This window comes from Monodelphis domestica, chromosome 8, assembly GCF_027887165.1.
Source record: "Monodelphis domestica isolate mMonDom1 chromosome 8, mMonDom1.pri, whole genome shotgun sequence".
Classification (NCBI taxonomy): Eukaryota; Metazoa; Chordata; class Mammalia; order Didelphimorphia; family Didelphidae; genus Monodelphis; species Monodelphis domestica.
In genome coordinates, this window is record NC_077234.1 from 71,708,511 (window position 1) to 71,730,185 (window position 21,675).

At 43.2% G+C, this 21,675-nt stretch overlaps 1 protein-coding gene and 1 long non-coding RNA gene across 19 annotated transcripts in view; one reads left to right on the forward strand and one right to left on the reverse strand.

The window, feature by feature from the left end:
* The window catches only part of TNS1 (tensin 1), a 338,276-nt gene that overhangs the window by 171,863 nt on the left and 144,738 nt on the right, over window positions 1–21,675 (forward strand). For 17 of the 18 annotated variants that reach the window (XM_056808034.1, XM_056808035.1, XM_056808037.1 and 14 more), the window contains one exon: window positions 21,240–21,281. The exons of the other annotated variant lie outside the window; for it this stretch is intronic. In XM_056808034.1, the coding sequence (XP_056664012.1) occupies window positions 21,240–21,281 (42 nt within the window). The remainder of the gene's footprint in view (window positions 1–21,239; window positions 21,282–21,675) is intronic. 18 annotated transcript variants of the gene reach the window in all.
* Window positions 11,966–13,222, reverse strand: LOC130455902 (uncharacterized). The gene is made up of 2 exons (XR_008914162.1): window positions 12,868–13,222; window positions 11,966–12,055 (listed from the first exon to the last, which is right to left on the reverse strand). It is a non-coding gene; the product is annotated as an uncharacterized LOC130455902 (long non-coding RNA).

Consider the following 21,675-nt stretch of genomic DNA (forward strand, 5'->3'; position numbering starts at 1 on the left):
TGTTTTAGAATCAATACTAAATATTGATTTCAAGGCAGAAGAGCAGTTAGGGCTTGGCAAGTAAGTGACTTGCCCAGGGCCACACAACTGGGAAGTATTCACCAGCACATTTTGTGATGCTTGTCCTGGGTACCAACATTGCTAGCTATGACTCTGGAAACTTGACTTTAAGTCTCTTAACCTTCCTAGAGTGTTTAGTTTTGGGTCTTGCATTTTGAAAAGGTTATTGACAAGCTGGAGAATATCCAGAGAAGGACAAGTAGTCATACTTGGGGCAGCAGAAGGATTGGTGGAAGGGATTTGGGATGTTTACTTTGGACAAGAGAAGACTTAATTGAAGGACATAATTTCCTAGTATTTGAAGGTCTGGCACATGGAAGAGTGATCAGACTTAGTGTCAGGAAGAAATTCCTAAAAATTAGAGCTGTCCCAAAATGGAATGGGCTGAGTAGTTTCTTCCTCATTGGCAGATTTAGTTGAAGGCTGGATGACCCCTTGTGGGGATGGTGTGGGGAGGAAATTCTTGTTCAGGTATGTGTTGGACTAGATGATTCTGAGCTGAGATCTCTTCCAACTTTGGGATTATGTGGTTCTCTTTGGGTTTCAATTTCCTCCTCATCTGTCAAATGGGGACAAGTCATGCATGCTCCACCCTCTCTCAATGCTAGGCTCAAGTTAATGTGCTTTGAAAAACATAAAAGACCCCATATTATTGTTATTGTTGTTGCTGTGGTTGGCCACAGAAGGGAGGAGTCAGATACTTTGTCTTGGACATTGGCCTGGACTCTGAAATGGAATGGGACCATACTGGTCAGGTACAGGTCAGTGTGGGTGCACTCTTGCCCTCTGCCTTTCCTTGTTAGGTTTTTATCCTCTGCTGGTGGAGAGCTAACTTGTTATGGTAGGGGTGGGCCAGCCCCTCCTTGGGCTGTGGCAAAGTTGATTTCAGAATCTGAATTCTCCTTTCCTGGTTGTGTGTTTTGTTTGGGGCTCTGAAGCCTAGTGGCTTAATCATCTTCATGTTTGCTTGCTTATTCCATGTAACACTCCTCCTGTTCCTCCTTCCCTGCTAGGACTTTCTGTGCTGTAGTTCCATCCAGATATACCCTCCAGATGTGAAACATTCATCACACACAGTGGTGTTTGGAGGTAGACAAGCCTCCTTATGGAATTGGTCATTCAATAGTATCAGAGGGCAGCAGGTTAAGTTGCAGGTCTGACCCAAAGTGGGATGGACTCAATGGGTAGCCAAGAAAGATGGTAGGGGGCTATTTTGGAATAGGGATGGAAAGAGGTAAGACAGTAGAGGGAGAGAGGAAAGATATCGTTCTATGACTCCAATGGAACTACATCTTCTTGCTTTTCCTTTCTTCCCCACTCCTATCAAGAATGGAATGTCCTTGCCTAACCCAGGGGAATACTGGGTGGTCCGAGGGCTCAAGGGAGTGCCAGCTAGAGGTTAAATGTTTGGGATGTAGTGAAGTCTCAGTTTTCTCCTTGCGGGGCCTTTTTTTTTTGGAGGAGAAGAGAAGGAACAGGAGGGGATGGGCTACATGGCAGCTGGAGAATGTGAGGTTAGGGAGAGGGGAAAGATAGAGGGAAAGAAGTGATGTCAGAAGGGTGTGATTTTCCTTGAGGCTCCTATTGAAGTGCCATCTTGACATTGATCTTTTTTGGAGATTAGATCTGAGCACTTTAGGTGGGCTATTCATGACTAATAACCTCTTCTGCACAAGCTATTCAAGTCAACAGCTTCTGCCCTCTTAGGAAGCTTCATGGCTAGGGGCTGTCACATTTCTAGGGGTGGAGAGGAGAGACAAGGTTCCTGAGATTTCACATCTCTAGAGCAGACAAGAATTTGGGAGATTCATCGAGGCAAATGTGGGCAACCAGAAGCTCTGACATCAAACTAAGTGGAGTGAGAAGGTGATGGAGAGAAGGATGGGAGAAGATGGAGAAAGAGTTGACTTTTTAAAGATAGTGCTGAACCCCTGCTTCTTCTTTTGCCAGACAAGGAGAGAGAGAGGGAGAGAGAGAGAGAGAGAGAGGGAGAGAGAGAGAGAGAGAGAGAGAGAGAGAGAGAGAGAGAGAGAGAGAGAGAGAGAGAGAGAGAGAGAGAGGTCAGGGGATTACCTTCCTTTTAAATTCTCTGCCCTTCTTCAGCCCTCTCATAATAGAAGTTTGCAAAGCACATTTATATATGTTAACTCATTTTTGATAAACTCTTGGAGGTAGGTACTATTATTCCCACTTTACACCCCCCCTACACCCTCCTGACAACATTCCCTCTGGGTTCCAAGGTTGGATCCAGAGGGAGACAACTTTCTTTCTTTGGCACTAGTTTTCAGTGGTCCCCCTTGGGTCTTGGCAGCGAGACACGTTTTCCACCAAGTTGCTGGCCAGTCTGGGCAAAGTCAAAGTGGCTTAATCCCCACCTTGGGTTTTCTTCTTACTCAGAAGGGATCAACTGTAGCTTTGAGAAGGGAGAGCATCATGGTTAGCTCTCTACTTTCAGGGACGTGTGCACACATAGTCCAAAGAGGTTGATGACCAAGGTCAACTAGCTACCAGACCTCTCCTGAACAGCTTCCAGCTCATGACCTGGAGATAGAAATCTCTGCTCTGGGAGCTGCTGCCTGTTGTGCCTGAAAAACCCAATTATTCTGTCTGTGGGCATGTGACCCAGAGCCAGAGGAAGTAAGGCTACAGACCTAAAAGGAATAATAATGTTAGCACATTATAGGATGTTAGAGAGCTTAGAAATGATCCAGTTTAACTCCTTTTAATTTACAGATGGGGAAACTGAGGTTCAGAGATTGGTGCTACAGTAGGAAAATCTGGGTTTGTTCCCTGGTCCTTCCACTTTCTGGGTAACCTTAGTTAATTTAAGTGAGTCTTTTTTCTCTATATTCCTTAGTGTCTTCATATATATAAAATGATTAGATCCTGGATTCCTCTTCTGAGCCAGCCTCATGGCTCCCAGACCTCTTTCCATTAATTCAGGCAACCTTAAATTAGACCTTGTGAAAACTGGACTTTTCATTACTTTTTCATTACTTTTCATTAACCAGACGACCATTTTGTCCCTTCATGGCTAGGTATGACCTGCTTATTCGTGCTTGAAGATGGGAATAATAGAAGAAGAAGGCCTGGAGGCAGTGAAAGTATAGGGAGCATTGAGATTGGTGGCTAGTAGGTAGAATGCCTGACTTGAAGCCAGGAAAATTTATCTTCGTGAGTTCAAATCTGACCTCAGACACTTACTAGCTGTGTGACCTTGGTCAAGTCACTTAACCCTGTTTGCCTCATTTCTTCATCTGTAAAATGAGCTGGAGAAGAAAATGGCAAATCACTCCATAAAATATCTTGGCCAAGAAAACCCCAAATGGAGTCACAGACATGTCTGAAATGCCTCAACAAGTATGACCCGGAGCTCCTGGGAAAATCTTTCTGCCATGGTAGCTTAGCCTCTCTTCCTACCATGCACTGGCTTTTGGTTATGCCAGTCAACTAGCCTTTTCTGGTTATTGCCTTCTTTAAGTAAAGGAGACTGATTACAGGACAGTGAGCTTATTGACTCATAGATTATTAGAGCAAGAAGGGACCTCACAGACCATCTGGTAACAGCCTGTGGTAGCCAATTAGTCACCGAGTCTTGATTCTATTTTGGGTACATTGCCTCCCTATCTACTGTAACCACTCAACTCCTGATCCAGATCAGCTTTTGTCTGGACCATTATGACACTTTCTAAACTGGTCTCCTCAATTTGAGGAGTAATTGAATAATTAACTTTAAAATTACTAGAGTAATCTTGACATATCATTCCCCTAGCCCCAAATCTTTGTGGCTCACCACTGAAATAAAAGCGTGAGGATGGGGCAGCTGGGTGGCTCAGTGGATTGAGAGCCAGGCCTAGAGATGGGAGGTCCTAGGTTCAAATCTGGCCTCAGACATTTCCCAGCTGTGTGACCCTGGGCAAGTCACTTGACCCCCATTGCCTAGCCCTTACCACTCTTCTGCCTTGGAGCCAATACATAGTATTGACTCCAAGATGGAAGGTAAGGGTTTTTAAAAAAAAAAAAAAAGCATGAGGAACAAAGTCCTAATTCAGCTTGTCATTCAAGGCCCTCCAAGATCCACCACCAACCTATTCTTCCTGGTTTATTTTCTACTTTTTCCTTGCTGCCTATGCTTCAGCCAGACTGGATAACTTGCTTTTCCTCAAAGTTCTGGGGGAACACTTTCATGCTTTTGTGTTTTCTCCTCATAATGCCCTTTTTTTCCCACACTGCCTTTTCAATTTTATTTATTTGCAGACATTTTGTATGCATTTATATGCTACATTAAGACCAACTCAGGAAACTCTGTCCCCTTCCCATATGTGTCTTTCCCTGTGCTCCCATAATCCTTTTTGGGGAACTGAATAACATTTACAACATTCTGCCTTGTGTTATACTTATTTTCATTTGCATCTTATCATACTATACATTATACGTTTTTTGAAGGCAGGGATAGGGGTTTGTACCGACTCCTTTCCCTCAATACCCAGCAGAGTGCCTTGACTGTACTAGGCACTTACTATATACTTCATGTATGAATTATTAGAAGACATAAATTCAAATCTGGCTTCAGACACTTTCTACATGTGTGACCCTGGGCAAGTCACTTAACTCCCATTGCCTAGTTTAAAAGAGAGAATATATATGCCTGCAAAGGCTCAGGAATATCTCTCTATTACACTAGCCTTTACTTCTCATCTGCCTGGAACTGATATTTAGTATTGATTCTAAAACAGAAGGTATGGGTTAAAAAGGGTTTAAAAAAGACATGCATATTAAATTTATTGATCATAAATTAAATAGGAGTAGAATCAAGACCATGGCCAATCTGGACAGGTTTGAATGAGAGCCTGGAACTAACAAGATGAAATTTAATCGGGATGAATATTATATCTTCAGTGCAGATACAAAAAATTCAAAGGCAGAAGTAAAAAATACAGGAAACCTGGTTTGACATTTCATAGAATAAATTCTTAGGAACCTTTATACTAGTTATAAGCTCATTCTAAGCAATATTTTCCTAGAAATGCCTTTCTGCAAACTTCAGACTTCGTTAACATGCATAGAGCATGCAGACCCTGCCTCATTTAGTTCTGGTCAGACCACATTCACAGTATTCCACTGAAGCCCTACATTGACATCTCACTGGGTCGTGGTGATCACTCTGCACTTTACAAAGCTGTTTCAGAAAGAGAAAAGCTCCCACAAGGGCTACTGAGCTAGAAAGGTTTCAAATATTGGGTCCAGGAACAGATTGTTTATCCAAGTCTCTTCTGTAACCTTTGAATGCCATTCAAGGACCAGCCTAGCTTGGGTTGGAAATGCTCATCTTGGTAGGCTTGGCCAACCAAGGGGTGAATGATTTTTCAGCCACCATAAGTCAAAAAAACAGATTACTAGAGCATGGAGAGTCCAGTTTGTATTGGTACTGAGTACAGTGGCCAACACAGAGTAAGCATTGAATATGTGTTTATTGGCTGACTGGGGTAGGAATAACTTTCCAAATATGAGGGGAGGGGATGCTAAAGACAGAAGAGGTCTACAGTAACTACTTTGGTATAATAACACATTTTTGAAGAATTTGGTGTATTTTAGGAGATACATTGTAAATACAGGAATGAGCAAGCCTACTGATGCTGGGGATGTAAATATAAAAATGGCCTCTGCCTTCAAGGAGCTTACACATCAAAGAAATCCCTTACTTTCTGTCTTAGAATTGATACCAGATGTTGGCTCCAAGGAGGAGATTAAGTGACTTGCCTAGGGTCACACAGCTAGGAAGTGTCTGAGGTCAGAGATGATTCCAAGACCTTTTGTCTACAGGTCTCACTCTTTATCCACTGAGCCACCTACCTGCCCTGAAGCTTACATTTTTTCAGTGAAAGATAGTACTAGACATTGGGAATACATGAAAAATAGCATAATTGCCCCAAAGAGCTTATCATTTAATGGGGGGGTGGTGGTGGAGGGATGAGTAAGGAGATAGAACTCTTTATATCCACAACTCTGTAAAATACAAAGTAGAGATATCTAGACAAAATACAAAGATGAGATATCTAGACAAAGAAGGCTAGGAGACTTAGAGGAGGGAGACATTTTTTTTTGAGTTGACTCTATAATGGAAAGTGTCATGGAATTGGTAAGCCCCAAGCGAGGCTTTGAAGAAAGAGAAGTATTTAAAATAATAGATCTCCAGGCATGGAGGAGAGCTTGTGCACATGCACAAAGATAGAATAGTGGAGGACAAGCTTCAGGAATATTCAGTTTGGTTAGATTGTAGAGTATCCAAAGGGAAGGAGAGTTAAAAAAAAGACACCAGCCAGGTTGTGGAGGGCTTTCATGAGGAGTTTGTATTTTCTGCTATAGGAAATGTGGAGCCACTGCAGACTTTTTTTTATTGAGAGAATGATGTGATTAGACCAGTGCCTTAGGAAGGTTATTTTGGTTTTTGAATGAAGGATATGTTAGAGAAGGGAGAGACTGGAGGCAGGGGGACCACTTAGGAAGCTATGACACTAGTCCAGGTGAGAGGTGATAAATACCTGAAAAGGGGAAAGTGGAGAAGAGGAAAAAGATGAGTGTGATAATAAAAAAATTAAATTAAAATTTATATTAAAGTAAAAACAAAGTCAGCAGGATATACCTTATCTAACACACACACACACACACACACACACACACACACACACACACACACACACACACACACACACCCTTATTAGATATGTGGGATACAGGAAATAAAAAAGCTAATGATGATTTCAAGGTGAACCTGGGTAATTGGAAGGATGATAATGTCCTAAAAAAATCAGTAAACAACAAAACAACAAAAAAATGGGGAAGTTGGGAGGAGGGACAAATTTAGGAGAGAAGGTAATGAGTTCAATTTTAGTCATAATGATTTTGTGGGGCCACTGGGACCTACAGGTAGAAGTACCCAGCAGGCTTTTAGAGATGTTGTATTGTGCCTCAGGGGAGACAGACTCCCTTGTAGATTTAGGGATCCCTTGCATAAATATGATAATCAAAATGATGGGATAAGATGAGATGCCCAAGGGTTAAAGCAGAGCATGTTAAAAATTTAGGGGAAAATATTTCAGAATATAAAACTAGTAGCTCACATTTGCATACTGCATTAGGATTTACAAATAGCTTTCTTCCCAACAGTTCTGTGAGTTAGGAAGTACAAGTATTTTTTACCCTCAGTTTCCAGAAGAAAAAAGTAGGCTGAGAATTTAAGTGACTTGCTTGCCCTTAATCATACAGAGCTGGAATCATTGTGGAAGAGGTCACGATGGACCTGAAGAGTTGGGAAAAGCTTCATGATGGAGATATGATAATGAATAGAGTTTATATAGCAAGTGGGAGGAGAGGGAACATTTGAGGTGAGGAACACCAGGAGAAAGGACACGGGTAGCATCAACGATAATGTCATCAGACTTCTAAATCACACTTGAAACATTTGCAAAGAACTTTATATGTATTCTCTTATTTGACCCCCACAACAATGGCAGGTGGGTGCTTTTATTATTTCCACATTATAGATGAGGAAATTGAGCTTCAGAAAAAGTCGAGTGACTTGTCCAGAGACCCAGCTAGTTAGTGACTAATGCACGCTTTGAACCCAAGTTTTCTCATTTCCAAGTGCAACACTCCATCCACAGTGGTGTCTCTTTGCCTCTGGGAAGGTTTATGATTGGGGTGGTGGAGAGGACAGTGTTGAGACTGGACTGATGGAATCAAAGTTACATTATGGAGTAGTTGGGAAATCAGGTTGTATAGACAGCAACCTTGGAAACCAGCAGTGGCTGTGGCAAGGAAAATAAAGAGGATGGGAAATTATGGTGGCAGAGATAGAGGAAAGAAAGCAGCATTTAGTTCTGTTTGCTCCCAGAGTCAGAGTGAGGAACACTTAAATTCAAATCCAATCTCAGACACCCCAAGAAAATCACTTAACGTCTGTTTGTTTCAGTTGGTCAAACGGGGATAATAATAACACTCAGGGTTGTTGGGAAGATCAAATGAGACAATATTTGGAAAGTACTTAGCAGAGTGCCTGCCTAGTGGGTGCTATATAAATGTGTACCATCTTCCCCCTTCCTGATGCTCAGCTGAAGCTATGGGACTTCTGCCTTAGTTTTTTGGGGAGCTTGGTTGCTTTTCCAGTGATGTTGACAGAATTTTGGATTTGATGCATTAGACAATAGGGACCAGCACAGATTCTTGGGGAAGGGTGTGACATGACGAAAGTAGCTTAGGAAAATTGTTTTAAGAAATAGCCCATTGGGTGTCCCTGGCATTTGCTTGTGATCACTGCGACCAAGAAGGCTGAAGGTGAAGGCTCTCTGGAGCTGAGGAATTCCAAGCTGCAATCTCTAAGCCAATCTGGAATCTGCCCTAGGGCTGCCACCAATATGGTGAACAGTATGCAGGAGGGGCAAGTAGGTCAAAGTTCTTGTAGTGATTATTGGTGGAATTGGGCCAGTCTAGGTAAATTAAGGAGACTTCAAAATCAAATCAAGGTGGTATTGTTTGACAGGATGGATTGGAGAATGAAGGGATTGGAGGCCAGTTATAAGGCACCTAGATAGCTCAAGGGATAGAGAACCAGGCCTAAAAATGGGAGGTCCTGGGTTCAAATTTGACCTAGCTGTGAGATCCTGGGCAAGTCACACCCCCATTGCCTAGCCTTCACCCATCTTCTGCCTTAGACTCAATAGATGGAAGGTAAAGGTTTAAAACAAAACAATTACAAAAAAAAAATCCCCAAGGCAATTAGATTAGAATGATAACAATTAGACTAGAAGAGCCCAATTCAGGAAACATTTATAAAAATAGATGTTTATTGATATTTTATGTTTTTATTGCAGGCTCTTTCCCCTATATCCCTCCTTTTCTCTACTTCTCTTAAGCCATCCTTAATAACAAAGAATTTTTTTAAAAAGAAAAGAAAAAATTCAATAAGACTCATTAACATGTCAGAAGGGAGAGTCAGAAAGGAGGATCAGTGGAATAGACTTGGGGTAAATGACCTCAGCAAATGACCTCTATGACAAACCCAAAGACCCCAGCTTTTGAGACAAAAATCCACTATTTGATAAAAACTGCTAGGAAAGTTGGAAGACAATGTGGGAGAGATTAGGATTGGATCAACACCTCACACCCTACACCAAGATAAACTCAGAATGGGTGAATGACTTGAACATAAAGAAGGAAACTATAAGTAAATTAGGCAAACACAGAATAGTATACATGTCAGACCTTTGGGAAGGGAAAGATTTTAAAACCAAGCAAGACTTAGAAAGAGTCACAAAATGTAAAATAAATAATTTGACTACATCAAATTAAAAAATTTTTGTAAAAACAAAACCAATGTAACTAAAATCAGAAGGGAAACAACAAATTGGGAAGCAATCTTTATAACAAAAACCTCTGACAAAGGTTTAATTATTCAGATTTACAACAAGCTAAATCAATTGTACAAAAAATCAAGCCATTCTCCTGTTGATAAATGGGTAAGGGACATGAATAGGCAGTTTTCAGATAAAGAAATCAAAACTGTTAATAAGCACATGAAAAAGTGTTCCAAATCTCTTATAATCAGAGAGATGCAAATCAAAACAACTCTGAGGTATCATCTCACACCTAGCAGATTGGCTAATGTGACAGCAGAGGAAAGCAGTGAATGCTGGAGGGGATGTGGCAAAGTTGGGACATTAATGCATTGCTGGTGGAGTTGTGAATTGATCCAACCATTCTGGGGTGCAATTTGGAACTATGCTCAAAGGGTGATAAAAAACTGTCTGCCCTTTGATCCAGCTATAGCACTGCTGGGTTTGTACCCCAAAGCGATAATAAGGAAAAAGACTTGTACAAGAATATTCATAGCTGCGCTCTTTGTGGTGGCCAAAAATTGGAAAACGAGGAGATGCCCTTCAATTGAGGAATGGCTGAACACATTGTGGTATATGTTGGTGATGGAATACTATTGTGCTAAAAGGAATAATAAAGTGGAGGAATTCCATGGAGTCTGGAACGACCTCCAGGAAGTGATGCAGAGTGAGAGGAGCAGAACCAGGAGAACATTGTACACAGAGACTGATACACTGTGGTACAATCAAAGGTAATGGACTTCTCCATTAGTGTCAATGCAATGTCCCTGAACAATCTGCAGGGATCTAGGAGAAAAAAAAACTATTCACAAGCAGAGGACAAATTGTGGGAGTAAAAACACCGAGGAAAGGCAACTGCTTGACTATAGGGGTTGAGGGGATATGATTGAGGAGAGACTCTAAATGAACACCGTAATGCAAATACCAACAACATGGAAATAGGTTCAGATCAAGGACGCATGTGATACCCAGTGGAATCATGAGTTGGCTACGGGAGGGGTGGTGGGAGGGGGGGAGGAAAAGAAAATTATCTTTGTTTCCATTGAATAATGTTTGAAAATGACCAAATAAAATAATGTTTAAAAGTAAAAAAAAAACCAACAACCAAAAACCAAAAACCATGTCAGAAGGGATCTAACATTATATGGAATATTCTAAATCCATAGATCCTTGCTTCTGCTAAATATTGGAGAAAGTATCTTCTCATATTTGTTCTTAGGGGCCAACCATATTCTTCATAATTTTGCAGTATCCAATTTATTTTGCTTTGTGGTTGTCATTCTTTCTACTTAAATTGTAGTATATATTATGTTGTGTGTATATTATTTTCCTTCTCTACTTAGATGCCTTTCCATACTTCTGTATCACAATTTAACTACTTTGTTTCCTGTTCTTTGCTCCAACAAAAAAATTAATTGGATACATATCTTGGTGAATGTGGAGCTTTCTTTTATTTTTGCCAATGACCCTCCCCCCCCCCTTCTCTTGGGGTATATATGTAGCAATGGAATCTCTGGGTCAGAGGGTATGGAACATTTTTATCCCTTTATTTACCTAATTTGAATTCCAAAGTCCCTTTCCAAAATGCTAGTACTAATTCACAACTCCACCAATAATGCATTAGTATCCCTGTCTTTCTGTAATCCATTGACTATTCCTGACATCTTTTCCAGTTTGCTAGGTGTGAGGCGAAACCCCAGGCTAGTTTTGCACTGATTTTTATCTTTCTTATTAGTAGTTTGGAGTATTCTTTTTTCACTTGACTATTAATTGTTTGTAGTTCTGAAAGGTGCTTATTCATATCCTTTGACTGCTGATCTAGGTCTTACCTAGAAGTCTTTTGAAGGAAGAATCAAGAAGACCTGAGGATAGGCTTTTGAGAGTCCTTGATTCTATGAGAAGAAAACAGTTTATAGTAGGGATTATGGAATGAAAAGGACTGGAATAACCCAACCTGGAACAGGGCCAGTGGGCAGAAGCCTGCCAGAGAGAGTCAGCATAGGCTGGTGAATATGAAAGGTGAATGGGGGAAGTTGTTTATTGAAGTGGAAAGAATCTGGATATGGAGTCAGAAGACTTGGTCTTTCTTCTAGTCCCTTCTAGCTTTAACATTGTTTTCTGGAGCACACTGCTCTAGAATTCCAGCTGGAATCTGGGTTCTAGATCCCCTAGGATCAGAGATTTAGAACTGGAAGGAAACTTAGAGACCATCTAGTCTAATACCTCATTTGATAGATGAGGAAACTGAGGCCCCTAGAAGGGCAATACATTTTCCAAAGAAGCAAATTGCAGGACTGGGATTTCATTCAGCATAAACATTTATTAAGCAACTACTATGTGCCAGACATTGTGTTAAATTCTGGAAATACAAAAGAGGCAAAAGATAATCTTTTTCCTCCAGGAACTCAGAAATTAATTAGGGGAGGCAGAGAATCAAATTCCTCTAATTGCAAATGTAGTTCCCTTTTCACTTTGTTAGCTAATAAATGGAATATTTAGTGTAGATTACTCTATTTACCAAAATACCCTCTTTATTTTCTTGGGGCCCAATATGACTTCTTTTCTGCTAGGGTTACATCCAGTGGGGCTGAGAGAAGATGCGCCTGGGAGAAAAATGGGAGTTTCAAGTTAACCCCTAATATGCCCCTCTATTCAAGTCCTCACTAAATAATCCAGGATGATATATATTGCAAGGGGACTTTTCATTTTCTATTCTCTCCCCCCCCCCCCCCCCCCGCTCTTCTTCTCTAGCTTTCTTAGCCCTTGGCCTCCAACCTAAGTGTTGGCCGTATAGTGACCACCCCCATGTCCTCACACTTTTTGCTCTCCTCCATCTTTCAACTGACCTTTCTAAAATTTCCTATTCCATTGAGGGCATCCTTCCAGTTACCCCGCTCACATCCTGGAGGTCATCCTAGACTCCTCACTCTCCCTAACCCTCCATCTCCACTTGTCACAGCTTTTGGTAATTTTCCCTACAGAGCAGCTCTCCTTTCTACCCCCTTTTTCCTCCGCTTCCATAACTACTGCTCTGGTTCTGGCTCTCATTGCTTCTCATTTGGACTATTGCAGTAACCTCCTAAGCAAGCTCTCCCCTTCTTGTACCCATCTTTCCCCAGTGCATCCTACACCCAATGGGCTGGAGAATTTTTTTAAAGCACAGATCTAACCACATTATTCTCCTGCTCAAGAATCTTCAGTGTCTCCTTGTGCCACCAGGATGAAATACAGATACTGAAGCCCTCCAGCCTATCCTTCCAGACTGATTTCACTAGTACTTTCTTTTCTGCATCTTATATTTCAGGAATGGGTTTCCTTGCTTATTCCCAAGCTCAGCCTTCCATCTTCTAGCTCCTGAGAGTCCCCCATGCCTCAGATGTCCTCCTGATTCTCCTGTCTGCCTTAGCATCCTCACCATCCTTCCTTCCAGGCTCCGCTCGTGAGCTGCCTTCCAAGTGACGTTATTCTCCCCTTTCAAAGCTGTCAGGGTTCTTTCTCCCACCGCAAAGGATCCCCATTCCTTGAATCTTTCCTTATTCCCACTAGAAGGTAAGCTCCCAGAGAGCAGGGGCTGCTTTCATTGTTTACTTTTGTGCCTAGCACAAAGGAGGCATTCAATATTTTTCTAATTGGATTGCGTCTAATTGGAGTTATCTAATTGGACCTGTCCAAAGTTATACTTAGGTGACAGTAAAATTTGGGAAAACCATCCTTTAAATTGAAAGCTTTCAACTTAAAGAGAAGGATGACTTTCCACTCCCCGTCCCACCCCATAGGCTACCTCTCCAACTTTCTTCAGCCTCTCTCCATTGGCTAGAGATGCCACTGACCTCACAGTTCATTACAGTGGTGGCCCTGTGATGTCACATGCTTGGGTTGGGTTCTCTTGGCAGGCTGTACTGGCCTGAATTCCAGTGCTCCCAGGGGGCAGTGTGGGGAGACTTGTTGGAGGGGGGGCCCCACTTTGGAACAGGGAAGGAGGGTGTGAGGAATTTCTGGACGGAATGTTCTTTAGGAGTCTGAGAGTATTCTGTAGCCCCCAAGCTCTGGGATCACTCTCCAGCACCCTCTCTCCTCCAGGGTTATATGGCCCTTTGCTTTCTCCCTCAGTTCAAAACACTTATCAACCCACAGATGCATTTTTTCCCAGCCCACCCTCCCTTAGGCTATTCAAATCTTTCCTACATAGTGATGCTGAGAACTGCAGGGCCTTCCAGTAAGCCATTTCAGCCATCTCTCTGTCCAGAGGATGGCCTCTTCTGGAAGCCAAACAGATTGATTTATTCATTTTTTTGTGGGGGGCCGTGGGAGGGCTGAAGATAGAGCATCATGGGACCTGCAGCCAGATAGATCGGAGTTGAAATTTAGTCTCAGTCACTTAGCCTTTGTCTGCCTCAGTTTTTTTTTTTTATCTGTAAAATGAAAATAATAATAGCATCAACTTCCCAGGGTTGAGAGAGAATATTTATGAAGTCTTTTGCCAACCTTAAAACACTATTAAAAGCCGGCTATTACTAAGTTTCCAGAAAAGAACAAACTCCCCAAAGTCCCTCTTGTGGCACCCCAGACACCAACTTCAGAAAATCCTTCCTTATATCTAACTTCAGTATTTTCTGTTCTCCTAATGGTATTTGTCCCAAGATTGAAGGGAGCTTAGGGAGCATGGAGATAGCTTAGAGGATAGAAGGCCAGGCCTGGAGTGGGGAGGACTTGGGTTCAAATTTGACCTCAGGCACTTCCTAGCAGGGTGACCCTGCTGGTCTTTTGTCTTAGAATTAATACAGAAAGGAAAGGGAGTATTTAAAACATTAGAGTAAAGGAGTATCCCAGGCACTCTTAATTGGGCATAAGGAAAGCAATTTCTCAGATGAGACAGATTATTTAGAGTTAGAGGACAATAGACATTGCAACCACTTAGCCTTTATAGCATCATTGTGTGGTGAAAGAAAGACCTGAAATCATTGATAATCGCAGTGTAGAGAAATGAGACTACAGATATTTTTGACTGTTTCATTTGAAAGTTTACATTTTTCAATGCTTTGTGTTGCTGTGTATTTTTTGTACTTTTGGTGGCTAGTATTTTGCCTAAAAATCTTTTTGGAATATTGCTTAATGTTTTGATTTTATGATAGTGAAGCTTGTATTCAGTGTTTTGCCAATTCATATTATATTCTTGTAATAATAGAAAAAAGAAAGGAAAGGGAAAGGCTTACAAAAAGTAAAGACGGAAGTGGCCTTGGCAAATGGGCTTGCGAGGTAGTTTTTAATATCCAGAAGGAGTTTTCCAAAGAGGAAGGGGACTGTGTCCGCTGAGGCCAGAGCAGGCGCTAGAGGGACTTAGGGTAGGCACTAGGAAGCCGTGACAAGTTTCCTTGTGTGGCGGATATGGATTAGGAATTTGGAGGCAGGAGCAAAAGGAAGGCGACATCTAGAAGAATCGATGACTCAGCTCCACTTGGCTTGGGAAAGAAAGTAGCAGGGTCCCATCAGGCCAAGCGGTGACCCTAAGAGTGGGGAATGTCTCCTGCCCCCAGGATAGGGCAGGGTGCCTGGGGAGTGGGGTGGGGGTGGTCAGCAGGGAGGTGGTGAGGGTCACCGCTTTGGCTCCATCTCCTTTCACAGGCTTTATAGCAACAGGGGGAAGAAAGTAAACAAGCAGATAATATAATCTCCAGCCAAGCCAGAGCCTGGCCTGGCCTGGCCTGGCCTGGCCTGGATGGGAGACAGCAGTGGGGCAGAGGAAAGTGCATGGGGAGCGGGTGCCAGGAGACCCGAGTTCTAGTCTAGCCTAGTCTGTAATCATTAAGTAGCCCTTTGACCCTGGGCACCAGGGCTTGTATCTCCCCAGTCTCGGTTTCTCCATCTGTAAAATGGTGAGGGTGCCACACCTGAGGTTTCTAATGGCCTTTCCATCTCCTCCATTCACTGAGTTTTTGAAGGGATGAGACCACCTGCATGGACAGGTGGTCCAATGTCTCTGCAGACAAAATGTAAGCTCTCCGAGTGCAGGGGACTATTTTATCTTTGTTGTGTTCAGAGCACCTCGATAAATGCCTGGCACTTAGCAAGGACCTTATAAATGTCTGCTGGTCACTAGTAAGTGCCAGGAGACCTCCGGTGAAGATGGGATGGGTCTGTGGAGATTTTGGCTGAAGCCAGCCTGCAGGGAGTCGGTCTTCCTCTCTTACCAGAATCTTCCCTGAAAACCCACGAGAAATCAAGAGGCCACAAGCGTCTGGCGTCAGTCAGGGCTATAAAAATAGAGAAAGTGGGAAACTGAGAAATAGGACGCAAAGCCCAAGAGGTTTGGTGGTGGTAAGAGTGAGGGAGGAGTGGAAAAAGAGTGGAGGGGAAGAGAGCCCAGCAGGCATGCTGAACTGTGTTTACAAACATTGTAAGAAAATTCTGTGTTTAGGTTGGGTGGGTTTGGGAACATTTTTTTTTTATCCAAAAATGTCTCAACTTAGTGAGTCTAAAGCATCCTGAACAACGCTGGCAAGCCTCGACATGTGGCTGGCATCCAGTTGGCACCAAAGGAAGTTGGAGGGGGGCTGTGAGGGGGCAGTGAAGGGGATGGTGTTCAGATGATTGCTGGCAGGCAGAGAATAGTTTCTGTGGCCCCGCTGAGTCTTGTGGTTTCTAATATTGACATTGACTCTCTGATTGGGGAGCATGCCAACCTCGGGGTAGGGCTAGAAGGGTGGACAAAGGTGTTAGGGGGTGGCACCTAGGTCTAGAAGAAAAGGAGCTAGCTTTGGGGCATCTTGAGTGACCTCTGGGGACTACGGATGGGGAAGAGTCCCTGAGGAGTCCCCACCCAGGGATATAGAGATAGAATTCTTGGGTGATCTACAAAAGGACAAGTCTGACCTTATTCAATAAACTCCTGTAGCTGCAGCTCCCTATTGCCTCTAGGATCAAAGGTAAAATCCTTAAATCCTTTGATTAGCTCGTGAAAACCTCCAGGACCTGGATCTTTCCCACCCCCACCCCAATGGGTGTTCCTTTCCCTGGACACCCTGTCTCTGACTGCTCCTCTCCCTCATTTCTCACTCCTAACTTCCATGACTTCCATGACTTCCTTCAAGTCTCAACGAAATTCTCAATGAAAATTCTACTTTCTCCAAGAAGCTTTTCCCGCTCCTGTTAAATGTTAGTGTCTTCTTCCCGCTGATTCTCTCCAGTTTATTCTGTATTTGGCTTGTGTTTCTCCCCCTTTGGAGTGAGAGCTCCAAGGAGGGCAGAGGCTGACTTCTGCTTTTCTTTGCATCTCCAGGGCTTAATGCAGGGGCTGCCCTATCCTAGGGGTTTGGGGTTTGATAATATAATTGAGAAAGACTAGACACACACACACACACACACAGAGTTAAATTGCAATACCAGACAGTGCTAAGTGCTAGAGTGGGACCTACTTTAAGTTGGTGGTTTAAGAGCTGCCTACATTAAGAGAGAGATAAGTGTGGGCTGGAGCTGTCCAGAGAAGGCTGCCCCGGGGACTTTCGGATCTGGAGAGTGACTACAATTTAGATAGATGTTTGAAGGAAACTGAAGCATCAATTGGAGTTTGGAAAACATATTTGGAAGGACTTATCTCTCTGCTTTACTCCTTGGAAGGGGAGTCATTGGACAACTGTTTAGGGTTGAGAGATGGTGATGCTCAGTGGTAAGAGTACTTGTCTTAGAAGACTTGGATTCATTTTTTTCTCTGTCCCTCCCTCCCTCCCTCCCTCCCTCCCTCCCTCCCTCCCTCCCTCCCTCCTTCCTTCCTTCCTTCCTTCCTTCCTTCCTTCCTTCCTTCCTTCCTTCCTTCCTTCCTTCCTTCCTTCCTTCCTTCCTTCCTTCCTTCCTTCCTTCCTTCCTTCCTTCCTTCCTTCCTCCCTTCCTTCCTTCCTTCCTCCCTCCCTCCCTCCCTCCCTCCCTCCCTCCCTCCCTCCCTCCCTCCCTCCCTCCCTCCCTCCCTCCCTCCCTTCCTCCCTCCCTCCCTCCCTCCCTCCCTCCCTTCCTCCCTCCCTCCCTCCCTCCCTTCCTTCCTTCCTTCCTTCCTTCCTTCCTTCCTTCCTTCCTTCCTTCCTTCCTTCCTTCCTTCCTTCCTTCCTTCCTTCCTTCCTTCCTTCCCCCCTCCCTCCCTCCCTCCCTCCCTCCCTCCCTTCCCTTCCCTTCCTTCCCTTCCTTCCCTTCCTTGCTTTCTCCTTTCCTTCTTCCTTAATATCAGTTTTAAAGCAGAAGAGGGGTAAGGGAGGCAGCTGGGTAGCTAAGTGGATTGAGAGCCAGACCTAGAGATGGGAGGTCCTGGGTTCACATCTGGCCTCAGACACATCCCAGCTGTGTGACCCTGGGCAAGTCACTTAACCCCCATTGCTTTAGCCCTTACTGCTCTTTTGCCTTGGAACCAATGTACAGTATTGATTCCAAGATTAAAGGTAAGGGTTTAAAAAAAAATAAAGAAGAGTGGTAAAAGGGCTAGGTAATTGGGACTAAATGACTTGCCCAGAGTCACATAACTAGAAAGTATTTGAGATCAGATTTGAACAAAGGTCCTCTTGACTCTAGCCCTGGTGCTCTATCCACCGTACTACCTAGCTGCCCCCGTACCACTTAATAAATTGTGACCCTATTCAAGTGTTTACTCTTTTTTGGGACTCTCCCCTCTAAAAAGGAATAATAATAATCACCCCACCAGTCTCACAGGGCTATTGGAAGACAAGTCCTAAATCTGAAAGTGCTTTAGGAGAAATATGGGTTGGTGAGTTATCTTCTAGAGATCCCTTTAGAGCCCTGCTGGACTCACAGCTGGATTCGCATGGATGGACTCAGTTTGGGTTATTGTTGTCTGAGATGTGCCAGCTTTGTAAACACTTTCCCTGGGTGGCCTGACTTCTGGGGCAGAGGCTGTGCAAGAAAGCCTGAAGTGACCCAGGGAGAAATGTTGGCCTTGACTTAACAATCCCCTCCTTCAGGAGACAGGACCCGTACTTGTCTGGGCGATTTCCCAAAGGAGCAATAAAATTTCATAGGATAACTGGATTTAAAGATGGAAAGGACCTTCGAGAGTATCTGGTTATAGGGTGATAGACCATTAAAGATGAAGTCCCACCCTCATTTTGCAGATTAGGAACTGAGGGACAGGGAGGCTAAGTTTCTTGCTGAAGGTCACTATCTGGGAGGGGGCTTGGAGATCATTTTATGCAATCCCCTCATTTGGAGATGAGGAAAGAAGCCACAGAGCAGAAGGGACTTGCCTAACCTTACCCAAATTGTAAGTGGGAGAATATGGATATTGTTGAATCCAGGTCCTCTGGATTCCCTTTTTCTTCTTTTTAAAAACTCTTAGCTTCTTAGAATCATTACTAAATATCAATCCAAGGCAGAAGAGCAGTAAGGGTTAGGCAATAGGGAATAGGTAACTTGTCCAGTCACAGAACTAGGAAGTATCTGAGTCCAGATTTGAACCCAGGTTCTCCTGACTCCAGGCCTGGTGCTCTGTCCACTGAGCCATCTAGCTGTCTCCTAGCCAATACTTTTTCCACCATACCATGACAATTAAAAAAAAAAAAAGAATTGAGACCAACCGAGTGTTTTCAACATTAAGCAAAGCATTGAGCATGTTTCAAAACAATGGTTTATGGGGCAGCTGGGTAGCTCAGTGAATTGAGAACCAGACTCAGAGATGGGACGTCCTGGGTTCAAATCTGACCTCAGACACTTCCTAGCTGTGTGACTCTGGGCAAGTCACTTGACCTGCATTTCCTAGCCCTTACCACTCTAATATATAGTATTGATTCTAAGACAGAAGGTAAGGGTTTAAAAAAAAACCCAAAAAAACCCAATGGTTTATGATGTGATTCCTGCCCTTATGGAGTCTACAATTACAATCTTTGTCTCCTTCTTGAGCCTCAGTTCCCCATCTATGAAATGAGGACAAACTTGGTGATGGCTCTAGTTGCAGGGATATAGAACAAGTTTTTATTAAGTGTTGGGGATACAAATACAAACAAAAAATAAAGACAGTTCCTGTCCTCAAGGAGATTACATTCTAGTTGAGAATACAACAAACAAAAAGGAAGTGAAATGTGTATGATAGAGTAGGGGGCGGAGGAGAGAAGAAGGTACCCAGCTGGAACATGGCATCCAAGCTGGGGAGCTAACAGCAGAGTGGAGTAGAGGATGAAGCATGGTCAACCTGGGTCCCTCTCCAAAATGGAGGGCCTGGAAGGAATTTACCAATGGGATAATGGAATGGGATTTGAAGATAAGATAAATCTCTATAATGAGATATAATGTTATATAAAGAGATATAGTGTGATATAAGGCAATATTTGATAAGTGTTGGATAAATGGTAGAGAGCAACATAGGGCAGCAAGGTGGCACAGTGGACAGAGTGCCAGGCTTAAAGTCAGGAAGACTCATCTTGAGTTCAAATCTGGTCTCAGAAACTTTACTAGTTGTGTGATTCTGGGAAAGTCACTTAACCCTTTTTATCTCAGTTTTTTCATCTGTAAAATGAGCTGGAGAAGGAAATAGTAAACCACTCTAGTGTATCTTTGTCGAGAGAACCTCAAATTGGACCACAAAGAGTAGGACATGAGTGAAGGAGGCTGACAAGAAGTGTTCTGGTCTGAGAAGGTTTCAGGAATGAGCTGGGAAGTTGAGGGATGGATAGGATATTAGAATTCAGAATGGAACTAGGGAGGTTCTGCGTTGATGGGCCCATTAGTCCAGGGCTTTGTTTTGAGCCCTGGCTAGGATTAGAATGGAGAAAATGAGTACCTTCCATTGTGGGGTGATGATGAACAACTTTTTCTGTACAGAGGACAGTGATGAGGGGAAATGGATCTCTGTACTGCAACTGGAGGAAGCACGAGGAAGACATGGCCAATCTAGCCTTGTCTGGCTAGAGCTATGGGTATTGGGAGTTAATGTTGGAGAGGTGGGCCACAGCCAGATTTTGAAGGGGCTTGAATGCTTAGCACAGTGCCTGGCACATTTGTTGTTACTCAATTCTTTTTAATTGAGTCCAACTCTTGTGACCACCCCCATTTGGGATTTTCTTGGCAAAGACATTGGGATGGTTTGCCATTTCCTTCTTCAGCTCATTTTACAGATGAGGAAACTGAGGCAAATAAGGTAAAGTGATTTGCCCAGGCTCACAGAGCCAATAAATGACCGAATTTGAACTCAGGAAGGTAAATCTCTTTTACTCCAAGCCTGACACTCTGTCTACTTCACCATTTAGCTGCCTACTTGGCATAGAGCAGGTGATTAATAGATGTTTATTGATTGACTGATTGACTAGAGGGCTGGCCTGAGGATCTGATTGGTCATTTAGATCTATTTGAGAATTCTGGAATGTGAGAATAAGAGGTGGGTCTGATCTGACAAAAATTTATGTTTTAGCCCCCAAACTTAGCTTCTCTGTCTTTTTTTTTTAATAACCTGGGTTTTCTCTAAGGTTCTTATGGGAAACCTATGCCTGCTGGACCTAAGTCTAGAGGACCCAATTTCAAATCTGACCTCAGTCACTAGCTGTGTGACCATGGGCAAGTCACTACATTTCTGCCTGACTCAGTTTCTTCATCTGTAAAATGGGGATTATAATAGCACCTACCTCTTAGAATTGTATGGATCCAAAGAGATCAAATTTATAGTGCTTTTCAAACCTGAAAGTGCCATATGTTGTTGTTGTTATCATTAAATATTCAGTCAAACATGGTTTCTGGGGAAAGTGTACATATGGAGAATGTTTGCTTGAAATTCATGTTATCTTTTCTTTCTGCCCTTGTCCACAGCCCATTAAGACTGAGAGTCCACCAAAGAATGTAGTAGACACGGTGAGTGATGGCAGAGCTGTCTGGGATTGTCTGGAAAGGGTATTCTGGGTAACAGGAATACCCTGAGCAAAACTGTGTGTGTGTGTGTGTGTGTGTGTGTGTGTGAGAGGAGAGAGAGAGAGAGAGAGAGAGAGAGAGAGAGAGAGAGAGAGAGAGAGAGAGAAGGAGAGAGGGGAAGAGGGAGGGAAAATGGGTTTGGTTGCAGTATATCTTTAGAGCATCTTGCCAGGAATCCTTGTTGGGGACTTGGCGGAGCGTAGCCTTGTTGTGGGTAATGTTTGGAGTTGGGCACTGACCATTCCAAGTAGAGTCAGAAATGTGTAGCAGAAAGAGAGAGTGAGGCTAAGAGAAGTGCTGGGGGGAAGGGATATGGAGCTCTGTGGGGACCATCATG